Source organism: Asterias rubens, chromosome 6 (assembly GCF_902459465.1).
Source record: "Asterias rubens chromosome 6, eAstRub1.3, whole genome shotgun sequence".
Lineage (NCBI taxonomy): Eukaryota > Metazoa > Echinodermata > Asteroidea > Forcipulatida > Asteriidae > Asterias > Asterias rubens.
The window spans coordinates 5,962,873-5,986,547 of record NC_047067.1 but is presented as its reverse complement, the minus strand read 5'-3'; the positions used below and the strand labels follow the sequence as shown (position 1 = coordinate 5,986,547).

The following is a 23,675-nucleotide window of genomic DNA, read 5'->3' as shown; positions in this document are numbered from 1 at the left end:
TTCGGTTCACTTTGCCCTGTAGAATTGAATACACGACCTGCGAGCACACCCAAAAAAATCTCCACAATGGGATATTTTTGTACATTATTGAAAAAAGCCATTCATCTGAATCATCACTTCCGCAACTGAGAGATTTTGCGAATAAACGAAGCTGTTTGTGACACATGTTTGACGTAGAAAGGTGAGTACATTTCCAGAATTGAAAACATTAATAATGCAAGTCACAAAATTAAGGACATCACCGAAATTAAGTTAAAACTGGTGGCGAGAAGAAGATTCGAAGGAGATTGCTTCTTAAGGGTACGATTGATCTAACTCATCAATCTAGTATAATTTCGGTAAGTTCTACATAACTGCTGAAGTTTCATCAATTACTATGTGGTGTTCTAATTTATAATCTTGGGCCAAGATTGCAAGAATATTTTGGGAAATGGACTCTTTTCTTGCTTGCTCTGGACAAGTTCAAGTTCAATGAGTTCAGTACGTGAATAATTGAAGAATCAACTGATCAAGTAAGGTCAAGATTTGTAAATTATTATTGTTTCTTCAATTTGTGAAACTATTAGCCTACCCAAAACTTTAAACCCAGAACTGGGGTGCTGTACAATTTGACATCTTGACATCAATTCTAGAATTTCTGTACTATACACTTGCCACACAAGCTGCATTTTAAAAATTTATAATTTTTAAAATGTTGTTACAAGAAAAGTGCACATAGTGTACAGCCTTGCTCGTTTTGGATAACTTTCCGTATATTGGCGCCACCACTTTTTCACTAGTTTTTACAAAAAGGGATATCTCATTCAAGTAAATTAGATACTATTATTTCATATCAATTGAAAAAGTTGTGGCGTCATACAGAAACTTTTCCGCACGTTTTCTTTGCATCTGACTCTGAGGTAAAAAAAAAAAATTCTCAAATTTTTCATGGCTTACAAGTACAACGGGGCTCGTAATTTTTGTGGTAAAACTCCAGACTAACTGGAGTAGAATCTCCAAATCCAGGAAAACAGAGGTGTTAGGTTCAAGATTTGTATGATTCGTGCTGAATTAACGCTATAAATATTTCATTGTTTTCTTTTTTACTCTTTATGTAGCAAGAGGCAACACTTGCAAGATGGAGTTTGCTTCTACGCATGTGTACAATTATGATGAGTCTGATGAAGAAGAAATCACAGAAATGGATCTGGATCTTAAGTAAGATCTCCTAAGAATTTTATGTTGAATTGATATTATCTTAATAATGAAATATTAGTCTTGACATTTTTGTTCCCCCAACCCCAAATCGAAATTTAAGTACGAAACCTGCACTGCCTTAAGCCTGGTTCATACTTTCCGCGAACGTGAAGCGAATTTGACGTCACACCCTGCCCTTCCAAGCAATATTCACACTTGAGTTGAGCAGAGTTGAGCTGCTGCGAATATACATTGCGAATTTGTGACGTCAAAATTCGCTTCGCATTCCCATTTGCAGGAGGTATGAACCAGGCTTAATTGGTCAATCTTTAAATACTATCTGAAAACCTGTATTACTGAATTTGCTGAACCTCTCCTACATGATTTTGTTCAACTGATTGTAAAAAAAATGTTACCAGAGGGTTATGGCAAACCATATTAAGGAGGTAAATGGTTTAAAAAGTCCTAATTTGTTCACAGGCCTTTGTTTTCAGAACATGTATTACATGTCTGGAAATTCATAAAATTTCACAGTGCAAGGTCTTTTTAAAATTTGTGCAAAGGGCAGGGTGCATAATTATTTGTTTATTAATGTATGCTGACCTGTTCACCCCCGTCGCTTCTGTTTGGTTTTGATTTTTGCTTCGAGTCAAGATTGATATGTTTATAGCAAAAGTCACTATTTATAAAGAAAACCTCAATTGAGTTGCAAAAGGCCCTCGTGGCTGCGCCACTCAGTGTATGGTCTCCCCTTCCAGTCGCTTGGGAGTCATTTGTACTAACATTATACTAATATTCACTTAATTTTTGTAATTTCATTTCTTTTAATCACAAGTTGTCACTACCAACCATATCGGTAAGAGACAGTTAATTCGATTAATGTCATCTTAGTCTTTGGGTTCTTTGTGCTTGTCTCTCACATTATTTCATTTTGACATTCTTTCTTCAAGTAAATTGAACATACTTTGCAAGGCTTAATCATGGTGCAGCCATCTTTTTTTTTCTCCCATTGAAATCAATATAACCAAACTGAAACATGGAGTGAAAAAACCCAGGCCCCTTTTGTGGCATAATGACAAACAGTATTCACAATAAATATGGTTGGCAGGGGACTAGACAAAGACAGTGGCAACAAAGATAAATTTACGTTCATTCCTCAATAACCTTGTGTCAAGAGGCGGCCTTAAAGATTTCAAGGCAACCACCCCATTTCTTACAAACGACAGGCAGTCTTAGGCTTTTACATTACGTCAAGCCTAGATTTCATCTTTGAAAGGGCAAGGCCATTTTCATTTTGCGAAGGGCACTTCCATTGTAAATACTTTCGAAGGGGCACCAGTGCAACACCTGGGGCCCAGAGGCCGTGACCTTCGTAGCCTGCGTGTAATTCCAGGCATGTGACGCACTAAGGTCCCCTATTGTAACTGACTAGTAACTCAACTGTTGACCTACACACTTTGTTTTGGGAAATTGTGCCAGAACATCAATGCTTTTGCTGCATTCCATAATGAGCATTACATAGTACACTTGCTTTGTATATTCATTGAAGAGGACCTTGTTGTTAAGCTTGGGCGATACCACAATATTATCAAATATCGCGATACTAATTTGGAAACGATTTCGATATCAGATCGATTTGGTTTTAATCGAAATATTGATATATCGCAATATATCGCGATATCGATTAAGTATCGCAATATCGCGATGTATTTCCTAGCTGCGACATCTTGCACCCCATAGGTTTGGAGTAAAACCAGAAGAATAGGTCATTAGATCGCCTCTCTTATGCTATGACTGTCTCTTCTACAACTTTCACTGGGAGTTTGAAGAGTGATGATGTCAAATTTAATCGAATATCGCGATATATCGTGATTAAAATCAATTGATATCGCCCAAGCTTACTTGTTGTAGAGCCTACCATACATGTACTTCCTCACTCTCAAACACAACTATCCCCTTTTACAATTGCACTTGTTGCACATTTTACATGTAGTGTTGTTGATTTTAAAGAGGATATTATTGCATACGAATAATCCAAATACCGGAAGATGTTTATTGTTTTTACCCTCCTACTGTCTGACCATTCAATATCATCCAAAATAGACCTTTTGCATGCGCCCTCACTGGGGTCAAAAAGTGCCCTCACTGGGGTCAAAAAGCGCCCTCACTGGGGTCAAAAAGCGCCCTCACTGGGGTCAAAAAACGCCCTCACTGGGGTCAAAAAGCGCCCTCACAGAAATGCCAAGTCCAGAGACCAGCTATGCGTGAGATTTTTCAAAGCTCAAGGCCCCAATGCGTGAGAAAATGGTTGCTGTGCGTGTGAGCGTGAGACAGAGCCCAAATGCGTGAGTCTCACGCCTAATACGTGAGACTTGGTAGGTCTGCCTCACTGGGTTCAAAGGAGGCAAATGATTGGACGAAAGCTGATCTATGTGCAGAAAATTGTTTGCGTGAGCTCGGCGTCCCATAGCATTTCATGTTATGCAATTGTGGTTTTGTAACACAATACGCCTACATGTACGTATCCCCATGCATTATTTCTATGCAAGCCCGCAATGGTGAATACCTACACAGTGCCGTGGTGAATGTACTGCACAAATTTTGCATTAAAACACAAGCCACATATGCACTGTTTCATGGTTTCAAGTGGTTGGTCAACTTGCTTGAAAATTTTACCAAGACAGATTGGGAGGAATTTATGATCAATGTTTTTATTGGGCAAGGGATCAATTGAAATGAGTATTATCAGTTTGATTTTTACCCTTCTAGCCGGCGATTTCACCAAACTCTTCCTAACTTAGGATTAATCCTAGGACTTAGGATGAGTTCAATTCCGTATCCAAAGACGTTGGACGCATTGAACCCATCCTAAGTTAGGACAAGTTCAGTTACTCGTCCTACATGTAACTCAAGTTAGGATTAGGCCTAATTCCTAGCATTTCATGAAATGGGCTCAGGCTCTTCATACTTGACTCGTAGGCATGCCAATTAAACAAAAGTTAAATCGTAAAATTACAAAAGCCTTATAACCAGAATCAAGTTTAGGGGATAATTTCTAATTGGTTTCTCGTCAAATCAAAAACCTTTTTGGAAGTAATCAAACGCCTATAGGAAGTCGTCCATTTTGTGTTACAGGAAGTGTCAATTGACACTATGTAACTGTCTGCAATTTTGGGAGTCAAACTGTATGGTGTGCATCATCTACAAACAATATTTGTTTTGCATCTGGGATAACAAATATAATTTCCTACGTGCTGGCAGAGGGTACTGCAAACATCTGCTCTTGCAATGCAAATGTCATGGGTTCAAATCCAATCCAAGTGATTTGCCTGTGGATTTTTTTCAAAGAAATCTGGAAAGTATTGAGTAGGCCTATACAGTGCTTAGTACACATCAGTGTAAGGTTATAACACAAACTGTATAATATTCTTTAGGACTAATTCTCTAGTCTTCCGACCTATTCTGATTTCTGCAAAGTTTTTAATTAGCCTTAAAAGTCTATAAAATTGTATAATTCATGTACAGTGTAGCTCAGCCCTGGTACTCAATATGATGGCTCTACTCTTTTCAGAGTGTCGGACATCATGCCTGCATCATATTGCATAATAAAATGCACCCTGCACAGTAACATGTGAAAACTAACTTCCAAAGTAGCCAAATATGCCTCAGCAGGTGAATTGGATCTTCTCACTCTTTGTAGAATGGCAATAGTTTGCGCCTTATAATAACCTTTCTGTTTATTTACATTTTGTGCAGAGAAAGCCAAATTGCTATGATGATGTTTTCTACTGGAAGATTCTTGAGGCACACCACACAGACATTTTGAAGATTTTTTAATGGAAATTTGGGATCAATTGAGCTCTGAATGTGTTGATAAATCACAGTGTAGTAACAGTTCATACTTATTGGAATGTGAAAGCAAAGCAAATTTCCTTGTGACAAAATAGGCAAACAATGCATTAACTGGTTGTTTGCGTCATGTAATTTGCTTTGCATTCACTTCCACTTGAAGAATTCAAGAACCCAAACGAGAAGTTTGTGCACAACATTGAGTCTTTCATAAATCTTGATTACAAAAAGCATATTTCCTTTCCTATGTAGTAGGCATGTTTCACATATTTGCTTCTTCTTCTCTCTTACTGAGTGCAGTCTTCAAATGATTGAAGATAAACGCATAGCCAGCAGCACTGATTGCTAGACACACTGGGGTAAACCCCATCTCTTATTAACTATAAGTGCGTACTGGGGTATTTTACGTGCATTGAGGGTAAACACAGGACCTACAAATGTACAGCTTTACGTCCCATTTGAAATAAGGGAATAAAAGGGTAGCGACAAGTTCTTACACAGTTGTTAAAGCTGGCAGGGTTGAATTGCCGTGTAATAAAATATCACACGGCAACGGCCCTGCAAGGTTTTAAACGGACGTGTAAGAACGAGTTACTACTCTTTTATTCCCATTCATAAATGCCCTTTTGTTAAAAAACGTTAACAAATTACAATTACAGACACTTTACAGTTGAAAATTCAAAGTTTGAAATATCTTTTTCAAAAACTTTTTTAAGAGTATGTTGTGCGTGGGTTGTGTGTATGCATATGCGCGCACGTGCTTAGAAATAGATTACGCATGCGCTTAGAAATACATTACACCCCCCCGCGCTCAGAAATATATTACGCGCTGTTACACAGCTATGAATTGCGCGTTCCGCGTGATAATCTTGCGCGCCGACATGCGGAAGCCAGCCGGTTATAAATACTGGTCATTATCAACCGTTTGAACACCCACACATGACGCGTTCTCCACCAATAGGAGTAGAGAAACTGTCAGGGGTATTTATGAATGATGTTTTTGTCCTGTTGTTTTATATTGGTAGGCTATTCCCTTTCTTCACTCTCTCCATGTATGTTTTGGATGTACTCCATTTGTTATTGTTATCATGAGCAATTTCATTTTACAACTGTCATGAAATTATGCTAAGGATTGTCTCAGGTTTCATGAATGAATACTTTGATTGTGGACTCATTTTCTGCATGCACAGCTTGTGGAAAAGTTTGTAGGCTCACCTGTGCTCTCTGAAGTTGGAAGTGGTATTTATATTATAGGTAGAACAGTCGCCCTCCTTCTATCTGGTCATTCAATATCATCCACATACATGTACATTGGTTTAATATGCCAGTCTGCATTTTGACATCATATGGTATCCTCCTACTGTCTGATCATTCAGTGTCATGCACAACTGTGGTTTTGAGTGAATTATAAAGTTGGTGTAAATGCATAAAGCCTGGTTCAAACTTTGTGCGAATGCTAAATTCCTTGCATCACAATTGGAAAAACAGCATGTAGTGATTATTGCATCACCAAAATTTGCTTCACATCCGCATTCGCAGTCCTGAAGTATGAAGTGGGCTTAAATCTGCAATAGAAGATGTGGTGAATGCTCTAAATATGTGTACATGGTACAAATGAGTCTCGTGCACAGTTAGTTGTGCCATCGTGCCACCTGATACAACAGAACATATTGTTGAATGAGTCTAGGCCCAATTTTATGGCCATGCTTACCGTAAGCACGGAAATTGGCGCTTGCAGAAGCAGGGAGTTCTGTGCTTAGGGCAAGCGAATTTTGGCTTCTGCGCATGCGTACTCCATGTTACTAGGCATTCTTCACTTACAAGGCTAGTGCAGAAATTCTGTGGTTGCATGAAGCGGGGAATCATGATCGTAGGCGCAGAACTCGGCAGTACATGTAAGCAGAGCCATGAAATTGGGCCATGAATGGTTGCAAATGTTGTGCAAGTAGTGTTTTTAAACCAGAACCAACTTTTACAAAACGCCTAAGCTTGGATTCAACACTTAGTTACAGTCTATTTTAACAATTTTATTTCTCCCCCTCTCTCACGGATAGTGCCCAGGCAAGTTCCGAGTACATGTCACTTCAGAGTGGTTTCAATAACCCGCCAGAAGGTATGGACTAAAAGTACTTATTTTCATAAAACAAATTGTAAACAACAGACACAAGTTAATTATCTTCTCACATATTTATTTCATAAAGGATTTGAGGCATTGCATGGTGAGGTATCAATATATATATTTGGAATGCGGTAACACCATGTGTGTATAATGTACTTGCCAGGTAGAGTTTATTCTCAGAGAACTGTCTTGCTTAATTCTACTACCGCGGAGAAGATTGTTCGGGTGTTCGGGAGACTTCTCAGTTCTGAAAAGAACTGTCCTGCTTATTAACTATTACCTGGGCGGATGGTATAGAAATAAGCTGGGACTATTACTTTAGCTTATACTTTAGCTTATATTTATTTCAATTCCCTTTAAAACAAATGTTTTTTATATCCTAAAGTGCCTAATTCCCTTTACTGTCAATGTATGCATAGACTGTGAAGGTTAATTTAAATATTAAGTCTGGCAGTCGAATAGGATTACTTCAAGATAAAACTGTTGCATTCCATATTTTTATTGTATATATTTTTTTATTTGACAGTGATTTACGACAATTTAGGTGGAGGTTTACCGCCTGCTCAAACACAAAGAACAGGTGAAGAACTTAAAGATTTTTTTTAGCTGAACATTGAAAGGATGACTTTCAAATGTTGAGCCATCCATCTTAAAGAAATGTTTCTAGTAAACCACAGTGGATGGTATTCAATAGTCAGACAGTAGGAGGGTTGACTTTGTACTGTTTACGTGTTGATGCGATGCATTCACCACAAAACAGAATACAAAAATAGGGCGTCAACATGGCGCCCAGGTGTATTGCTGGCTATTACCTTTGGCAAAGTGCATCATCATTCAAAACCATAGTGGGTGATATTGAATGGTCAGACAGTAGGAGGGTTGACTGTGCACCGTGTACATTGTATAGGTGCATTCACCACATGATATCATATTGCAGGCTGGCATAGTTTATCTACCTTTCAAAGCCACAGTGGATCATACTGAATGGTCAGACAGTAGGAGGGTTGACCATGTACTGTGTAGATGCATCCACCATATTTCAGCCTTGCATAATCCAGGCTGGCATCATTCAAAACCAACATAGATGATATTGACAATAGGAGGGTTTAAAAAGCCAACAAGTTTTTACAATTTGGTTTTTACCCATACATCGATCTGTATCAAGCACTGTATACTCAGTATTTTCCCGAGTTCTGTTAAAAAAGATTCACGGGCATTAGGCAAATCACCCAGGTGGAATGCAAACCCACAACCTTTGCATTGCTTACCACTGGACCACTGAGCTCACCCGCTAGCTAGAGGCAGTTTAAATCCTTAGCAGTAGGTACCGCAACGATTCAATAATGTTAAATTTTGCATCAGGGGAATAAAGAATACCATTTCTCTGTTTTTGTAAAATGTAAAATATTTGTATCCGTCCTGTTATCGGCGCTTGCGCTGTTGGATATTTATTATAAAATAATAATATATATTACTCCCTTTTGTAATTTACAGAGGCAATCTATGACAATACAATACCCACTCCCCCACCTCCGAGGGTCAAACCCAAACCTAAGAAGAAAGATAATGGGGAGTATGCATCCGCCTATGACTTGTTGGGACCAACCAATCAATATTACTACATTCAGGGTGGTGAGTACGTCTACAATATTTTGCACAAAGATAATTTACAACAGTGCATTTCTTTCCTGAAATTTTGTTCAACTCTAAATTCTTGGATTTGTTTTTTTAAAGCAATAGTCCTTTCTAAATGAATAAGAATCCAATAACTAAAAATCCAAGCCTGGCGACATTCTTGCTTTGGCTGTGTACTACCAACCCCATCAAAATAAAATAGAAAGAAACCAAAAAACCTTTCCGATGATAAAAATGTAGCTTTTGTTTTCTTTTTTTTCTTACAGAAGGATCGCCCCAACAGCCACCTCCACTTCCACCCATGAGAAAACCAAAGAGGAAAGGTCGGAAAACTTAAGCTCTTGTTTATAAATGTGTTTGTTTAAAATCTTTCTGAGACCGAGTAATAAGTTTGATGGAAGGTCTGATAATTAAGGGATGCAACAAAGGTGACTGCCTCCATGCCTCCTGGTCATTGCCTTGGTGCCCATGAAATGCTCCAGTAGAAGTTTACAATTTTCTCATATACAATTTTCTCCTTTACCAAGGAGAAAATGCCTTGAATGTTGGCTGCCTGCTTGTTTCGGGTCAGCCAGATTTTTCTGTGCTTAGCAAGTTTTTGTGCTAACAGGTGTAATGAAATTGAACCTTGATCCAATAATGTTTTCTTTTCTGAAGGAAACCCATGCACCGAAAGTTTCAGATTTTCTTGGCACCAAGCTACTTTCCGACCTCATGTCGGGAAATTTAAGGCTATCATTGCGTTGTTGTTGCCCGAAAAGATGATAAGTTGGTTCGAGAATCAAATATTTCAGATGAAAATGAAAAAGAAACTTATCGTGAGTGTTAACGACCTATCTTATCCCAGATCCAAGCCATAAACATAGAAGGGCAGACACCAACATCGTTGCCGTTAAGTTTGACATGTTGGTCAACCCAAGCCATCTTCACACAGCGAAGCCCGACTTCTGCAGTAAATGTGAAGCTGTGTTCTCTGTGCTCAGTAAGGTCACTCCAGGTGGAGACGATTCACAAGTGAGTCCCAGACAAGTATCCTCACTTGGTGTATCCTAACATAATGCTTAATATAACAAATTTGTGAAAATTGCAAGAGAATAAAGAAAAAAAAACACCATTGTCACACAAATTTGTGTGCTTTCAGATGCCTTAAAAGGGCTTAAGACCTGAAGTTTTTCATATATTTGAGTGAGAGTTTTCTCAAAAACTATGTTACTTCCAAGGGAGCTGTTTCTCACACTGTTTTTTTACTATCAACAGCTGTCCTATGCTCGTTACCAAGTAAGTTTTTATGATAACAATTATTTTGGGTTATTACAACTAGTGTCTAGTGCCTTTGACAAATGCACAAAGGATAGTCAAGTATTTAGAAAGTCATTCCGGTTTTGATGTTTATAACTGTCTTGCGTTTCTTTCTTTCCCCTCAGGTGTGGCATTGTGAATTCTGTGATCAAGACAATCCCGTCACCACTGAGATGCAGAGGTTCCCACCAGAGTCCGACGTGACATACAGAATCCACCAAGGCACAGGAGAAGGGGACGATACAGCTGTCATCTTCATGGTGGACATATCAGGCAGTATGTCTGTCACCAAAGAGGTAGGTTTTGGATAGATCAATAGACCGATCCATTAAAGCCATTGGACCCTTTCGGTACCGAAAAAAAAGAAAAAAGGTTCACAGATTTACAAATAATTTACAGGGTTTACAGAAGGTAATGGTGAAAGACTTCTCTTGAAATATTGTTCCATGAAATGCTTTACTTTTTGAGAAAACATTAAATCAGTATAAATTCTCGTTAGCGAGAATTACGGATTTGTTTTAAACACATGTCATGACACGCGAAACGCGCGGAAACAAGAATGGGTTTTCCAGTTATTTTCTCCCGACTCTGATGACCGATTGAACCTAAATTGTCACAGGTTTGTTATTTTATATATAAGTTGTGATACACGAAGTGTGGGACTTGGACAATACTGTTTACCGAAAGTGTATAATGGCTTTAAGCTCCGCCCCATTGCGTATTGACCAATCACAACCCATTGCACAACCAAAAGTCCGACACTATAAGTCTGAAATGTTTAGTGCGTATGCTTGGCGAGCGCAGCAGAGTTGTGCAGAATGGCATTGGAGAGGCTCACATGTGCGGCGGTGTATTGCACAAGGCACAGCACACTAGCATGTGCCTATCTTGTCCGCTATTTTTGGTGTCAAAATTCTGCACAAAATGATGGAAATGGTAGCCGCGTATTCTTAGGAGGTGCATTCAGGGTCTATACAGAAAAATTTATGTGAACCGAATATAATGTTCTAGTTATGTGTCAACCATATATCAAAATGGCTTATTTAGTTTAAAGCTTAGTGGGGAAAAAAAACGTTCAGTTTAAACTAGTATGAAGGAGGTTATGGTTTGGTTTGGATTGGGGAGAGGGAAAATGCCAGGGCTGGATTAAGTGTTGCGTTTGCCCCAGGAAGCAGTGTTTTGTAGGCCCCGTATTTAAAAATAGATGTCAAATTAAATTTGATTGACAAATGAAAGCCAGTTTGGTCCAGAAGTGCCCAACAGGCATGACTATGTACTTGTTTATATTTGCCCCAAATAAAAAAATTTATTCTGAAAATCCTGTACAAATGTAACCAAAGTTTGCATTGTGTTCGTAACTTGTTGTAATATTACTGATGAACACTCAGGTCCCTACAGGAGTGGTTGGTAACCAGAGATTGAATGATGCTAATGCTGCTTTGTCTACATACCAGCAAGAGATGGCGGAACACGACCGGTACTCTGTAGAACCCAAGTCCACTGTCACTTACATATCAAGACTGCAGGTATGGTCCCACACCATGACGTTATAGTGGAAGTGTTTTAGTATTATCATTGTTTGTTCGCTTGTTCATTTGTTCATTCGTTTGAAGATTGTCAAGGAATACATCATCCAAATAAGGAAGATCTTTATTTAGCCAGCTAATTGTCTCATCATCAATCACTCAAAGTCCAGAAACACAGTGAGGGGATTTGTAGATAGGACAAGCATTGATGATACGATCCGTAGTTTGAGTCTTGCAACAGGCACGATTTGGAATGGATCAGCTCGAATTTTATTCAGAAAAAAATTATCATTGTTATATTTGTCTAATAATAAAAACGGGATTCTCAAAGGCAACTATCACTGTAACCTTAACCTGAAGATACCTAATCAAATCCATACTTCGACTGACAAATTAATTTTATTTGTCATGTTTTTTTGTTGATTTTTAATTGAACAGGCCATGCAGTCGGCCATTGACCAGCAGCTGTCAAAAATGGAACAACTTCAAGCAAACAAAAGAGTGGGACTCATTGCTTTCAACGATAATGTGAGTTTTGTTTGTTTGTTTGTTTGTTTGTTTTTGGTTTTTGTTTTTTTAATGCAACTTTACCCAAACAAGGCTAAAAGCTAAACTAGGTGCTAAAAAAGGGTTTCAGATGAAAAGAGGAGGTGAAGGTAGGAATTTTTATTCCTTTCAAACAGTCTAGATTGTAGGATTGTAGGTTCTCTCTTTTTATTAAATTTTTGAGGAAACATCAAAAGATTAGTGTAATCCAGAACCGACACTCCTTGCTGATAACATTTTTTTTTTTTTTTTTGGGGGGGGGGGGGTTATTTCATAACTGCTTACTCTTAACATCCCAGACATCATGTTCTAAATCCTAATTTATTTGAGTAATAATAATAATAATACAGCATTTTTAAAGCGCACTAGATCTGTAGAACATTCAAAGGCGCTGGTCAAGAACAAGAAGAAAATTTCATTCAATATCTGCATAGGCTAATCTGAAGAGATGGGTTTTGAGAGAATGTTGGAATCGTGAGATGTCATGTGTGTCCTTGAGATGTCTGTTTTATTTTGGGAGGGCACATCTTTTTTGATGATAGTTATTTGACTATTGCCTTTCCCTGGGCGGCCTTGCTCATAACATTGTGTCCTAAAAATTAAAGTAAAACAAATTTTTAATTAAACTATTCAGGTGGTGGTGATTGGAGACGGGAGTGAAGAGCCGGTGCCGTTAGAGGGCGCCGGATTGACCGATGAGCAGAGCATCATCAGCTTGGGTCAGATCTTTCCTCTGCCAGCTCCCATCAAAGAAGTCCGCAGATGTCTTTCGGACAAGGTCTTCAGGTAGATGAGTGGTGTTTTATCTCTTTGGTCTTTTAAAAAAATCTGAGGCCTGTTTATGCATTATCTGCAGTCATTGTTTCGATACATTTATGACTTGCAGTTTATACAAAAAGTAGTTATTTTCAATTTTGAATGCATGGCATTACAACATATAGTACTATGCACGGGTTAAGAAGGTCTCGAAGACATGAGTGCAAATGTTTTGGCTATTACAGGAAGCATTAGATGGGAGCACTCCATGTATAATATTTTTATTGTCTTTATTTTGAATTCCATTTTACAGCCTTACAGAGGGAGGACAAACTGCTCTTGGACCAGCCCTAATGCTGTCAGTTGCCATGGCAGCACAAAAGGTCGGGTCAAAGGTCATTGTGTGCACAGACGGGTTGGCAAATGTCGGCCTGGGCCAGTTGGACGTTGTGGATGATGAGCACTACAACACATCCTCGGAATTCTACGAGCACGTTGGGCATTATGCCCAGGACAGTGGGTAAGAATATTTCATTGAATTCTTTAAAGCCATTGGACCCTTTCGGTAAACAGTATTGTCCAAGGCCCACAAGTCGTGTATCACAACTTCTATATCAAATAACAAACCTGTGAAAATTTGGGCTTAATCGGCCATCGGAGTCGGGAGAAAATAACGGGAAAACCCACCCTTGTATCCGCGCGTTTCGCCGTGTCATGACATGTGTTTAAAATAAATCCGTAATTCTCGTTAACGAGAATTGATATTGTTTTACTGTTTTCTCAAAAAGTAAAGCATTTCATGGAATAATATTTCAAGAGAAGTATTTCACCACTACTTTCTGTAAACCCTGTAAGTTATTTGTAAATCTGTGATTTTTTTTTTTTTTTTCTGTACCGAAAGGGTCCAATGGCTTTAAAACCATTTTTGGTGGGGGGTTTTTAGGACTGTATTACTGCACACCAAATCAAGATATAATTTTAAAATAAATGATGAAAATACTGGTTTTAGAGTCTCTTTTAATGTTTTAATTGAGGTGTTTTTTTTATATTGGTTTTTACCCTTATACATACCCCAATGTTTTTCCCAGTAGTACTCACCCGAGTGTGGAAGTAACCACATGAATATCACTCAGTTGTGATTCAAGTCCATGACCTCAGTATTGCTAGAGCAGATGTCTTACCACTAGACCACCATGCTAGTCCAACAGTTAGAGGCAGTTCATATCGTGTTCAGTACCTATGCTTTTTTGTATTAAAACAAGTGATATTTGTTTACCTTGATTCAAAATTATAATCTATTAAGTGTCGTCTTTGAGGAGTAAACTGCTCTTAGAAATCCATATTTATAGTTAAAATTTAATTTGCTACATTTAGTGAAAATTCTGTTCTTTGGTGTAGAACTTTGTGAGGAGACTTTTTGTTTTGATATTGTTTTGCTTTTTTGTATTAAAACAAGTGATATTTTTTTACCTTGATTCAAAATTATAATCTATTAACTGTCGTCTTTGAGGAGTTAACTGCTCTTAGAAATCCATATTTATAGTTAAAATTTAATTTGCTACATTTAGTGAAACTTCTGTTCTTTGGTGTAGAACTTTGTGGGGAGGTTTTTTGTTTTGATATTGTTTTGCTTTTTTGTATTAAAACAAGTGATATTTTTTTACCTTAATTCAAAATTATAATCTATTAACTGTCGTCTTTGAGGAGTTAACTGCTCTTAGAAATCCATATCTATAGTTAAAATTTAATTTGCTACATTTAGTGAAACTTCTGTTCTTTGGTGTAGAACTTTGTGGGGAGACTTTTTGTTTTGTTTTTTGTTTTCATTTCGTAATCGTATGTGTTCACCTCATAGGACATGCGTGTCAGTGTTAACAGTAGAAGGAGAGGATTGCAGAGTAATTGAACTCGGAAGCGTTGCTGATAAAACTGGTGGACAGGTTAGGCTTCTATTTTTTTTTTTTTTTAAGTTCACATAAGTTCAAACAAAAAATTTGTAGAAAATCCAAACATTATAAAGAAAACTTAAAACGAGTAATAAATGTGTTATAAGAAACACAATTCATTTGGCCATGCAAATTTAATTGTGAACATTTACTTCCCAAAACGGATTCAGGTAGATTTTTTGTTTTTAAACAAACTAAACAAATATTCCTGATTTACCCAGGTCAATGTTGTAGATCCACTGAAACTGAACGAGGAGTTTTCCAACATACTGGATCACCCAATCCTGGCGACCAATGTCTGTGCTAAATTGGTCCTCCACAAAGGAATGTAAGTAAATTTCTGACTGAGTAATCTCTCATAGATTGTGAGAAAAATAATTTCAAGTCATATTTTTGTTTTGTCATGAGACTCATTTCAAATTGTGATCAAATGAAGTATGCACTGAAATTCATCATAGCCCACAAGAAACCAGGGGTGGATTTCACAAAGGTAGTCCTAACTTAGGACTAGTCCTAGGCAATGCTAAGAGATGGGACCAGTCCTAAGTTAGGATGAGTTACTGGTCCTAACTTAGGACCAGTCCTATCTCTTAGCATTGCTTGGGACTAGTCCTAAGTTAGGACTACCTTTGTGAAATCCACCCCAGTAATTTCTGTATGAGCATACACCAAGGACAAGGTATGTCTGATTTCGTGCTGTTTTCTTGTCCCTTTTTAGAAAAAAATAGTCTTGAAAAATAATGTGAAACTGATGTTTGCTTTGCGTTTTTAATTATGATAAAAAGCCAGCTTCTTGGTAAGATCAGAAATTAAAAAACACGATACTGTAATATTTATTATTAATGGTTTGTTCATTTGAATAAAAAAAAATAATAATAAAAAATGGTTGACAACATTCAAATTTACAAAGTTTTTTACAAAGTTATGAAAATAGAAATTAACAGTAAACGAGTAAAAGCACAACTTTAACTTTTCCCTACTGGTTGATGAACAGTAGGTCAAATAAATGGCAACAATATAGGCCGGATTGGTTATTTTGATACAAGCAGCATGCGGCAGCGTTGGTCTCTACAGGGTTGGAACAATTTAGCCAATGAATCCGTCTTAAATTGCCAGGCATGATATTCTTCCTTCCTTAGTTTGATTTTAAATTTTTTGACCTTTTCGGAAGTCAGACAAATATGATTAGTCTGTGAAATATGTTGGGTTTTTTTTCTTTTCTGCAGGTACTTCCGAAATGATGAGAATTTTGGTGAGCAAGCGAGTCAGTCTTCTCGGAATCTTGGTATTGTTACCAAGGACTCGGAGACCACCTTTGAGTTTGGTGTTCGTACAAAACCCATCAGAGAAGGTGAGCTATTAGACATGCACCACAGGAAGAGGACCAACTGATGACAACTTATTGTTTAGTTTAAATTGAGATAAAGAATCAAATGAGCATGAGAAATTTGAAGTTAAGTTTCCTTTTTATATTAAAGGGCTCTCATCTCCCAATGTCTTTTATAGTTTGCTTCTCGATTTGCTTTTCAACATTTTTGTTTTACCACTGATTTTTATTCTAGCTCATCTGCCTGTTTTCATACTTTGGTTCTGTCTCGGTTACTTCTGTGTGTTGTTATTCCTGGCCTGTGTCTGTTTGTCTGTCCTTCGACTTTGCCACAAACCTCAGCTTCAAGAAGATGCCTCTGTGCCCATTCAGCCTCTGGTTTACTTTATCCAAGATTTCCTTTTATTTAACATGACGCATTTCTGCAATATGTATTGCTCTTCATTTGTTTGATGTTGTTTACCAACAGGGGATATAAACACCAAACAATCTCTCTCATACACATATTTGTTTAATTACGTCCATGGTTACGAATTGCACATATCAATAAATTGTGATTCAGTCGGCCTTGACAACAATACTTTTTCTAAACATTTTGAAATCAGTCCTTTAGCTTTGGCCGGATCAACCATGTGATTGCAAGTCCTGCAGTCTAACCACATTACCACATTTGGTGTGGAAATTTAAATGAGTTTGAAGTATACAAGCTAATTTTTATCCTTGTAAAAGTAATGATTTCTGTTCCTTTTTTTAGTTATCTATGACAATTTCGGTGGTCTGACTGTAACTCACAAAGATGATGAAGGTGAGATATTTTCAAATTCCCAAAGTTGAATCATTTCTGCTGAACTTTTCACACAGTATTGTTTTGAGGGTATTATTTATATGTGGCAACTTAACTGCCCGCAAAGTTGTTCGACAGTTTACTCAGGATGCAAGTTTAACACTCTCCTCTACTTTGGTCATGGAGAGTGGTCCAGGTCCCGTTTAATTTTTTTCTGTTCAGGTTTTTATATATTATTTTATTTGTCTTTGAATAATTGTTCTGCTTCCGCTCCTAGATGGTCCAGGGTTTTTGGTATTATTGTTTTTACTTTTTTTTGGGGGGGGGGGAGTGGGTGAAAGACCTTTTTATTATTAACAATGTTCCTTTGTTTTATAATTTCTTATCATACTTGGTTAATTACTCATATAAATTCTATTTAACTTGGGTTTTAAATTGTATCTTGGTGGAATCTTGCGCTTTATGAGTTCACATTATTCAATGTTATTATTTCCTCTACAGCTAAGGCAGAGCCAATCTACGACTCAGTAGCACCCAAGAGTATGATTGAAGGGCTGGAGAGCCTTCCATTCCAGCTCCACATCTGGTATACTGGAAGAGACGGTGCACAAAACCTACGGGTCATCACTATGGAACGTCCAATCACCAAAGATCGACATTTTGCTGAACTGAGTAAGTGATTGAAAGTGAAGGGTTTGGATTGGCCGGTAGACAAAAAATGTTTGATCTTGACAGATAATTAAGATATTAAAGTTTAGTTGAGTTTACTTTATTACCTTTATTGCACAAACATGATAATACATTGTTTCAAACGGGAAACCCTGACCAGGCACGCAGGCCCACTAAATGGGAACCCATGATCACACATTAAAAATACAACAGGCAGAGACGACAGCAAACATGCGAAAACACCTGTAGAAGCTTTAAAGGGGGCTGAAGTTCATAGAGCTGCTGAAGCAGAAAATGTTGCCTTATGTTTTCTTATAAGCAAAAAAAATTAGCAGGATACCATTCGCAAATGGTGCATGTACATTGATTTGCAAAGGATATGGGTTCGATTACCAACCGAGTATTATACCTGTGATTTTTTTTCACAGAGCTTGTGAAAGTACTGAGTATACAGTGCTGACACACATCGGTGTATATGGTACTTTATAAAAGGTATAAGAAAAAGAATAGAAACAGTTACTTTATACACTAATTTTCATTCTTGACGGTAAAAAGAACATCAAATCAAATGCTTCATCCTTCAGATGCCAACATTGGTGTTCTTGGAGCCCACGCTGCCCAGTCAGCTGCTAAGCTAGCTGTGGAGGGTCTGTACGGTGAAGCGCGCATGAATGCCCTCGTGACGCAGAAACTGGTGGAGAGACACGCCCAGCAACAAGGGGATGAAGGGGAGGATGTGTACCAGAGCTTTGTAGCTACATTAGCTCCTATACAATCGGAGCTGTACAGAGCTCACACGGTAAGATCGATGATGTAAATTGAATGATGTTCAGAGTGTTTTAATTTGTGTTTTCTCTCCCTCAGAGATTGATGTGGCCAAAGTAAGGTATATGCCAAATTATTTGTTGCGTAGAACTTGAATATTGTGTTAAAACAAATTGGAGTTTTGTTTAATTGACAATGCAAACATAAGTCGCCTTCTTCACAGTTTTGAAAAACTAGCTTCACTTTTGTCGGTACTCACATCTTAAATTTTGGTTAACCAAAATACTTGATGCCTTGCCACCTGATCTATCACCTTATCACTATTTCACTCATCATCTCATTTATCTTGTTTATTTTTATTTTGTTTGTTCCAGTCGGCACGTCGTCAACCTGGCCAAAGACCAAGTGAAGATCTAGACGATATGGACGATGAGGCACCAATTTACTCCTATTTTATTGGCGACAAGAAATCCGTTAAGAGAGGACTGTCCAAGAAGGTTGGTGTTTTTCATGTTTCATTGAACATGGGGGTGGGGTTGTGGGTCATGCAGAAGAGATTTTGTTAATATTTTGATATTAAAAGTTGATATTGTCAGTGTTTATGATAGAGTTGTAAGATGATAAGTTTTGCATGATGTAATCTTTGGGGTCGGCCTCAATGTTTGGATATTAGACTCTTTTTTTTGCCAATGGCAAAGGTATATTGTTTTTGAAACTTTGGAGGCCAGCATCATCTCAACTCTGGTTCTTACTTTTTCGCTAAGTAAGATTTGATTTCACGATCTGGGTAGAGTTGACTTATTGTTTTAGTCACTTTTCTTGGAAAAAAATCAGCAGATACTGGTGCTTTGTGAATGTCCGCTATTATTATTACAATGCAATGCACGAAGTGGAATTAAAATGTTCAAAGTTTTGTTTTACCTTTTCACAATCTCCCTTTCCACCTCCTTCTTGTGCAGGCCAAGAAGAGGAGACAGAAGATTACAGACAAGCAGGCAAATCTGTTCTACAAGATGAAGAATGCAACGAGCAAGATGTTTCAGAAGACCCAGGGGCAGATGAAGATGTGAAGTACATGGTGTAGCAAGAGGCATGCACATCCCATGCACCAATTCAAATTTCTCCTAGAAGAGGGACAAAGGGTACTGGGATACATGCTTGAAATCTCCCTTTTCCTGGTATTCTTGTGTATTACTTGATTCCATACCTTCGTCCTTTTGTTGTTCAAATGAGGATCTCGTAATAAAAGAGATCCAAAATGCTGCCAACATTGTTTGTCATTGCATTCAGCATAATCAGAGGTAAGTCCGAGATACCCGAATACCATGGCCAATTATTGGCTAAGGATTGTCAAATTCACATTCCATATTTTGAACACATTCTATATTTTCTCAAAAGTGAAAAACAAGTCCTGGTGCATTTTATGAAATTGTCATCGTCTTCACTTGGTTTAGGCATCGTTTCATCGTGAAAACGATATTTTTAAAAACAAATAATTCTGAGAAAAAAAATGGAAAAAAAATCATATGTGAGCTCGGACATTTTTTGGAAAGCCTTGTGTCAAGATAAATGATATAGATGTGTCACTATTTTATGTTTTGCCCACATACTTCTACACAAACTGCCATGTTGATTGTTTCTGATAAGAAGTGCCCTCTATTATATAAGTGCCTGTTACTGGCTGACTGACAATGTTGTTCAAATTATTTGTGTTATTAATTCACATGTTTATTTGTTATTACTTATCGAGGCTATGAGATGGTTCTTGTTTTTAAAAAGCTTTCATTTTTTCGTCAGCTCTGCTTTTGTTCAGCTTACTGATATTTTTTTACATTTTATTTACACTACATGTAGGATTGTCTGAGTAAATAGAAGCGAACGATTCACAGAACAATTTATCCAAGGTGGGGGAAATTTTTTTCTGCAAAGCTGGGTTTAAAAAAACTGGCACTCGCATTGCAGTACTGCGTGTGCAGTTTGGAACCATAAGTGCAGGATTATATGATTGTGAAACATTATGGAAAACATTGCATCTTGTGCCGAAAAAAGAACCAGCAGAGAAATTCAACCTTGCTATTTTATCTACATGTAAACCGCAAACAGGTCAGGATGCGGCTGGCGATATGTGACACCAAAATCTTTTCTGTTATTCAAAAATTTACTCAATCAGTTTCCCTTGTTGCTTGTTACGTGATAAAATGTTGCATCCCCTTATGGTGATCCCTCTGTTGTCGCTTCCTGATTGTCTTATAAACTTGGTGTTATTCTGGCTATATGGCAGTTTCAGGTTGTATGACTTCTGACTGGCACCCTTATTAAAGATATTGGCATAAAAGGGAAACTGCCAACACAGGGCTAGAAAGCTCAGTTGGTAGAGCCGACAGTACTCTAATCAAGAGGTCGCATGTTCAACGCCAGTCAATTTGTCTTTGTCCAAAGTTAATACAAACTTGTCACCCTTTCCCCATGCTATGGGCAATCTGCAGTGGGCACACTGTATCATGAATGGCCCCATTTTCAATACATCTAGTTCTCAAATGTTCCAAAAGGATTTTTGTTTGTCACATAGTGCCTTTTGATAAGGAAAAAAGGATCGGCTCAAGAATGTTTATCCCCCCCCCCCTTTCTCTTTATCTCAAATGTGTTTGATAACCACACCCAGACACCCAGGGATATTTGATCTGCTTGTAAAGACATAAAGCCATTTTAGTCCCATGTATGCAGCTTCAATTAACTTCAAATGTTCTTATAAGTACTGTTTTATCAGCAGTATTTCTTTTTTTCTTTCTTTTGAGTGGAGCTCTAAGACTCCGTTTATTCATCACCAGTGAAAACAAAGTACAAACATCTTCAATGGAATATTAACACATACTGTTAGATCAATACATTAAGGATACAAGATGCTAGTTTATAAAAGACAATGAACAAAGGTGATATTACATATCGAGCAACAAGAACATCAAAACATGATAAAAAGCAAACTTTTGCAAGAAAAACGTTAAACTTAAAACGAACGTAAAGGACAGTAACTGGAAAGATGAGATTTGATTTAAATCAAAAGGTAAATTTTGGAGTCTGGTCTTCATTGAGGACACACAGAGATTTGTAGCAGTATTTCTTGCACATGCATGCAACTCACTCAGTGGATCAGTGATTTCCTCCTTTTTTCTTGGATGGTTGTGTGCAATGAAAAACTGATAACCACTGTAAACAAAAAAATTTCTGAGGCAGTTTCCTCTCTTTTTTATTTTTTATTATTTTTTAAATAATTTGATATACTTGTCTGCTTCTAGTGCAGACAAATTTTATGAAACTACTCCGAAATATCAAATCATGAGTATATATTTTTTTTTCAGTGATGACTATTTTTATCTTGAGGTTTTTCAATGCAGCTGGACCATTTGGGAAGATTTTTAACTCCCAAATGTATTTGTTCTTTATATGGTGCAATATATTGCACTTTATAAGTTAGTAAAATCAAACTAATGCAAGGGGAAAATACACAGTGGGCTTTAATTATGCTAGCAACAAACTCTCGGTTTCACATGTCAAAAATGGTTACTGTTAACTTTTTAATATTTACTTTGACAGGAAAAGGTGGTCCAGAAAAAGATTAAAAGGGAAGGTACACGTTTGGTATTTACTCAAAACAAATATTAACTTAAAAACTGACTTGGTAACGAGCATTGGAGAGCTGTTGATAGTATAAAACACTGTGGGAATCGACTCCCTCTGAAGTAACGTAGTTTTTGAGAAAGGTAATTTCTCTATTTCTATCTGAAAGCACACAAATTCGTCCAACAAGGGTGTTTTTTCTCTCATTATTATCTCGCAACTTCGATGACCGATTGAGCCCAAATTTGCACAGGTTTGTTATTTTATGCTTATCAAGGGATACACCAAGTGAGAACACTGGTCTTTGACAATTACCAAACGTGTACAGTGCCTTTAGAAGAAGTTTTCAATAAATATTTTTTTAACAGGCGTCTTAACACCCTCCACACCATCATAAATAAACAACAAAACAACAGAACTTGAACTGACCAGCAGTACTTTATAGTGCATCTGCTTTTTATTGTTTTAGTTGGCTATTTTTTTGAAATCTAAATTGTTTTGTTTTTGTAACTTACAGTGAAATGGTCCAATTGTAACTCACTGCTATGAATAAACTGTGTAATTATTAGGATCATCTTCGTGGTAGTGCCTTGAACTTTTGATCAAAACTATTTTTAATCTTTTATAAATTATTTAAAAGTGAGCCTGTATATATTCAATTAAAATCATATTTTTCAATAGAAATCAAAGTACTCCATTTACTGGTTTCTTAGATATTTTCCGTCTATGTACTACAATACCTCAATAATATTTTTTTTAATAACATGTCTTCAAATTAGTATTAATGGTATAACTTTCAGTCAGAAGAAAGAATAAAATCATGTTCAAACCGACACCTCATTTTGTGAAAAAGTGTATTACTGGACAATTAATCTCCAAAGGTGTTTATCTTATTGTTAAACAGCCACTAAAGGATGATCTCAAATATATAGATATTACAGTTTTCTAATAGCTGGAGTCCATAGGAAACGTAAACAAAACATTACGAGTCTCTTACCTCATGTTAAAACATGGTAAAAATGTTTTTTCTACAGAACGCTTCTATAGCAAAATTTCTGAAAAATGCAGGGTCAAACAAACCTGCGCGACAAAGGAATCGTGACGTCAGTGGCGGCTATTTGGTGTGGAAAATAGCGCCGTCAGTTTGCCAAAGCTGTAGAACTGTGTTCACACCCAATTAGGGGAATATCGTCACTGGCGTCAAGAGGCCATTATAATAGATAAGCCGTTTTTGACTCTCGGCTAAAAAAGCCGCGCGGCCGGGTGCATTTTCGACTCGAGTTATTCGTTACTAAATGCAAATTTTGAGAGTAAAATGGTTATTAACCGGTATCTACGATGTCTATTTGGCCATAAAAAGGTAATAGTTGAAGTATTGGGATCATCCTTTATTGGCTCTTTAATGTTGTTATGTTCTTTCGCATATGCCACAGACAGTGCACCACTTGTACAGGTGTACCATACATAATTGGTTTTACATGGCTGGTGGATGTAAGATAAAGTTTTCTTCACTGAACTGTATATTGCATTACCAGAGGGCAATTTCAAGTGATATCATTGTACATGTAGGCCTACTGAGGTAGTCTAAAGGAATCATGTGTTTCTTTTTAATTAAAAAACTTGAAACCGATACATGAATGTTCTAAAGTGTCAATGTCGACTA

General features: G+C 37.3%; 1 protein-coding gene across 1 annotated transcript; it reads left to right on the top strand.

Moving 5' to 3' along the window:
* Positions 1-29: 29 nt before the first annotated feature.
* On the top strand, positions 30-22,085 carry LOC117291692 (circularly permutated Ras protein 1-like). Its single transcript, XM_033773539.1, has 20 exons — positions 30-181; positions 1,098-1,197; positions 7,080-7,138; positions 7,671-7,724; positions 8,639-8,776; positions 9,046-9,102; positions 9,627-9,793; positions 10,204-10,374; positions 11,467-11,604; positions 12,043-12,132; positions 12,785-12,936; positions 13,220-13,426; positions 14,762-14,846; positions 15,074-15,180; positions 16,079-16,203; positions 16,934-16,984; positions 17,465-17,635; positions 18,217-18,431; positions 18,772-18,894; positions 19,357-22,085. Exons 2-20 carry the CDS (start codon positions 1,118-1,120, stop codon positions 19,465-19,467), a joined length of 2,301 nt encoding a protein of 766 aa, XP_033629430.1. The 5' UTR covers positions 30-181; positions 1,098-1,117; the 3' UTR covers positions 19,468-22,085.
* Positions 22,086-23,675: the final 1,590 nt, after the last annotated feature.

Bases quoted from the DNA above. Each gene is read 5' to 3' on its own strand.
- LOC117291692 (XM_033773539.1), top strand. From the start codon at position 1,118: ATGGAGTTTGCTTCTACGCATGTGTACAATTATGATGAGTCTGATGAA. The intron at 10,375-11,466 runs GTAGGTTTTGGA...ATGAACACTCAG, and splicing joins GTATGTCTGTCACCAAAGAG to GTCCCTACAGGAGTGGTTGG. The intron at 18,432-18,771 runs GTAAGATCGATG...TGTTTGTTCCAG, and splicing joins AGCTGTACAGAGCTCACACG to TCGGCACGTCGTCAACCTGG.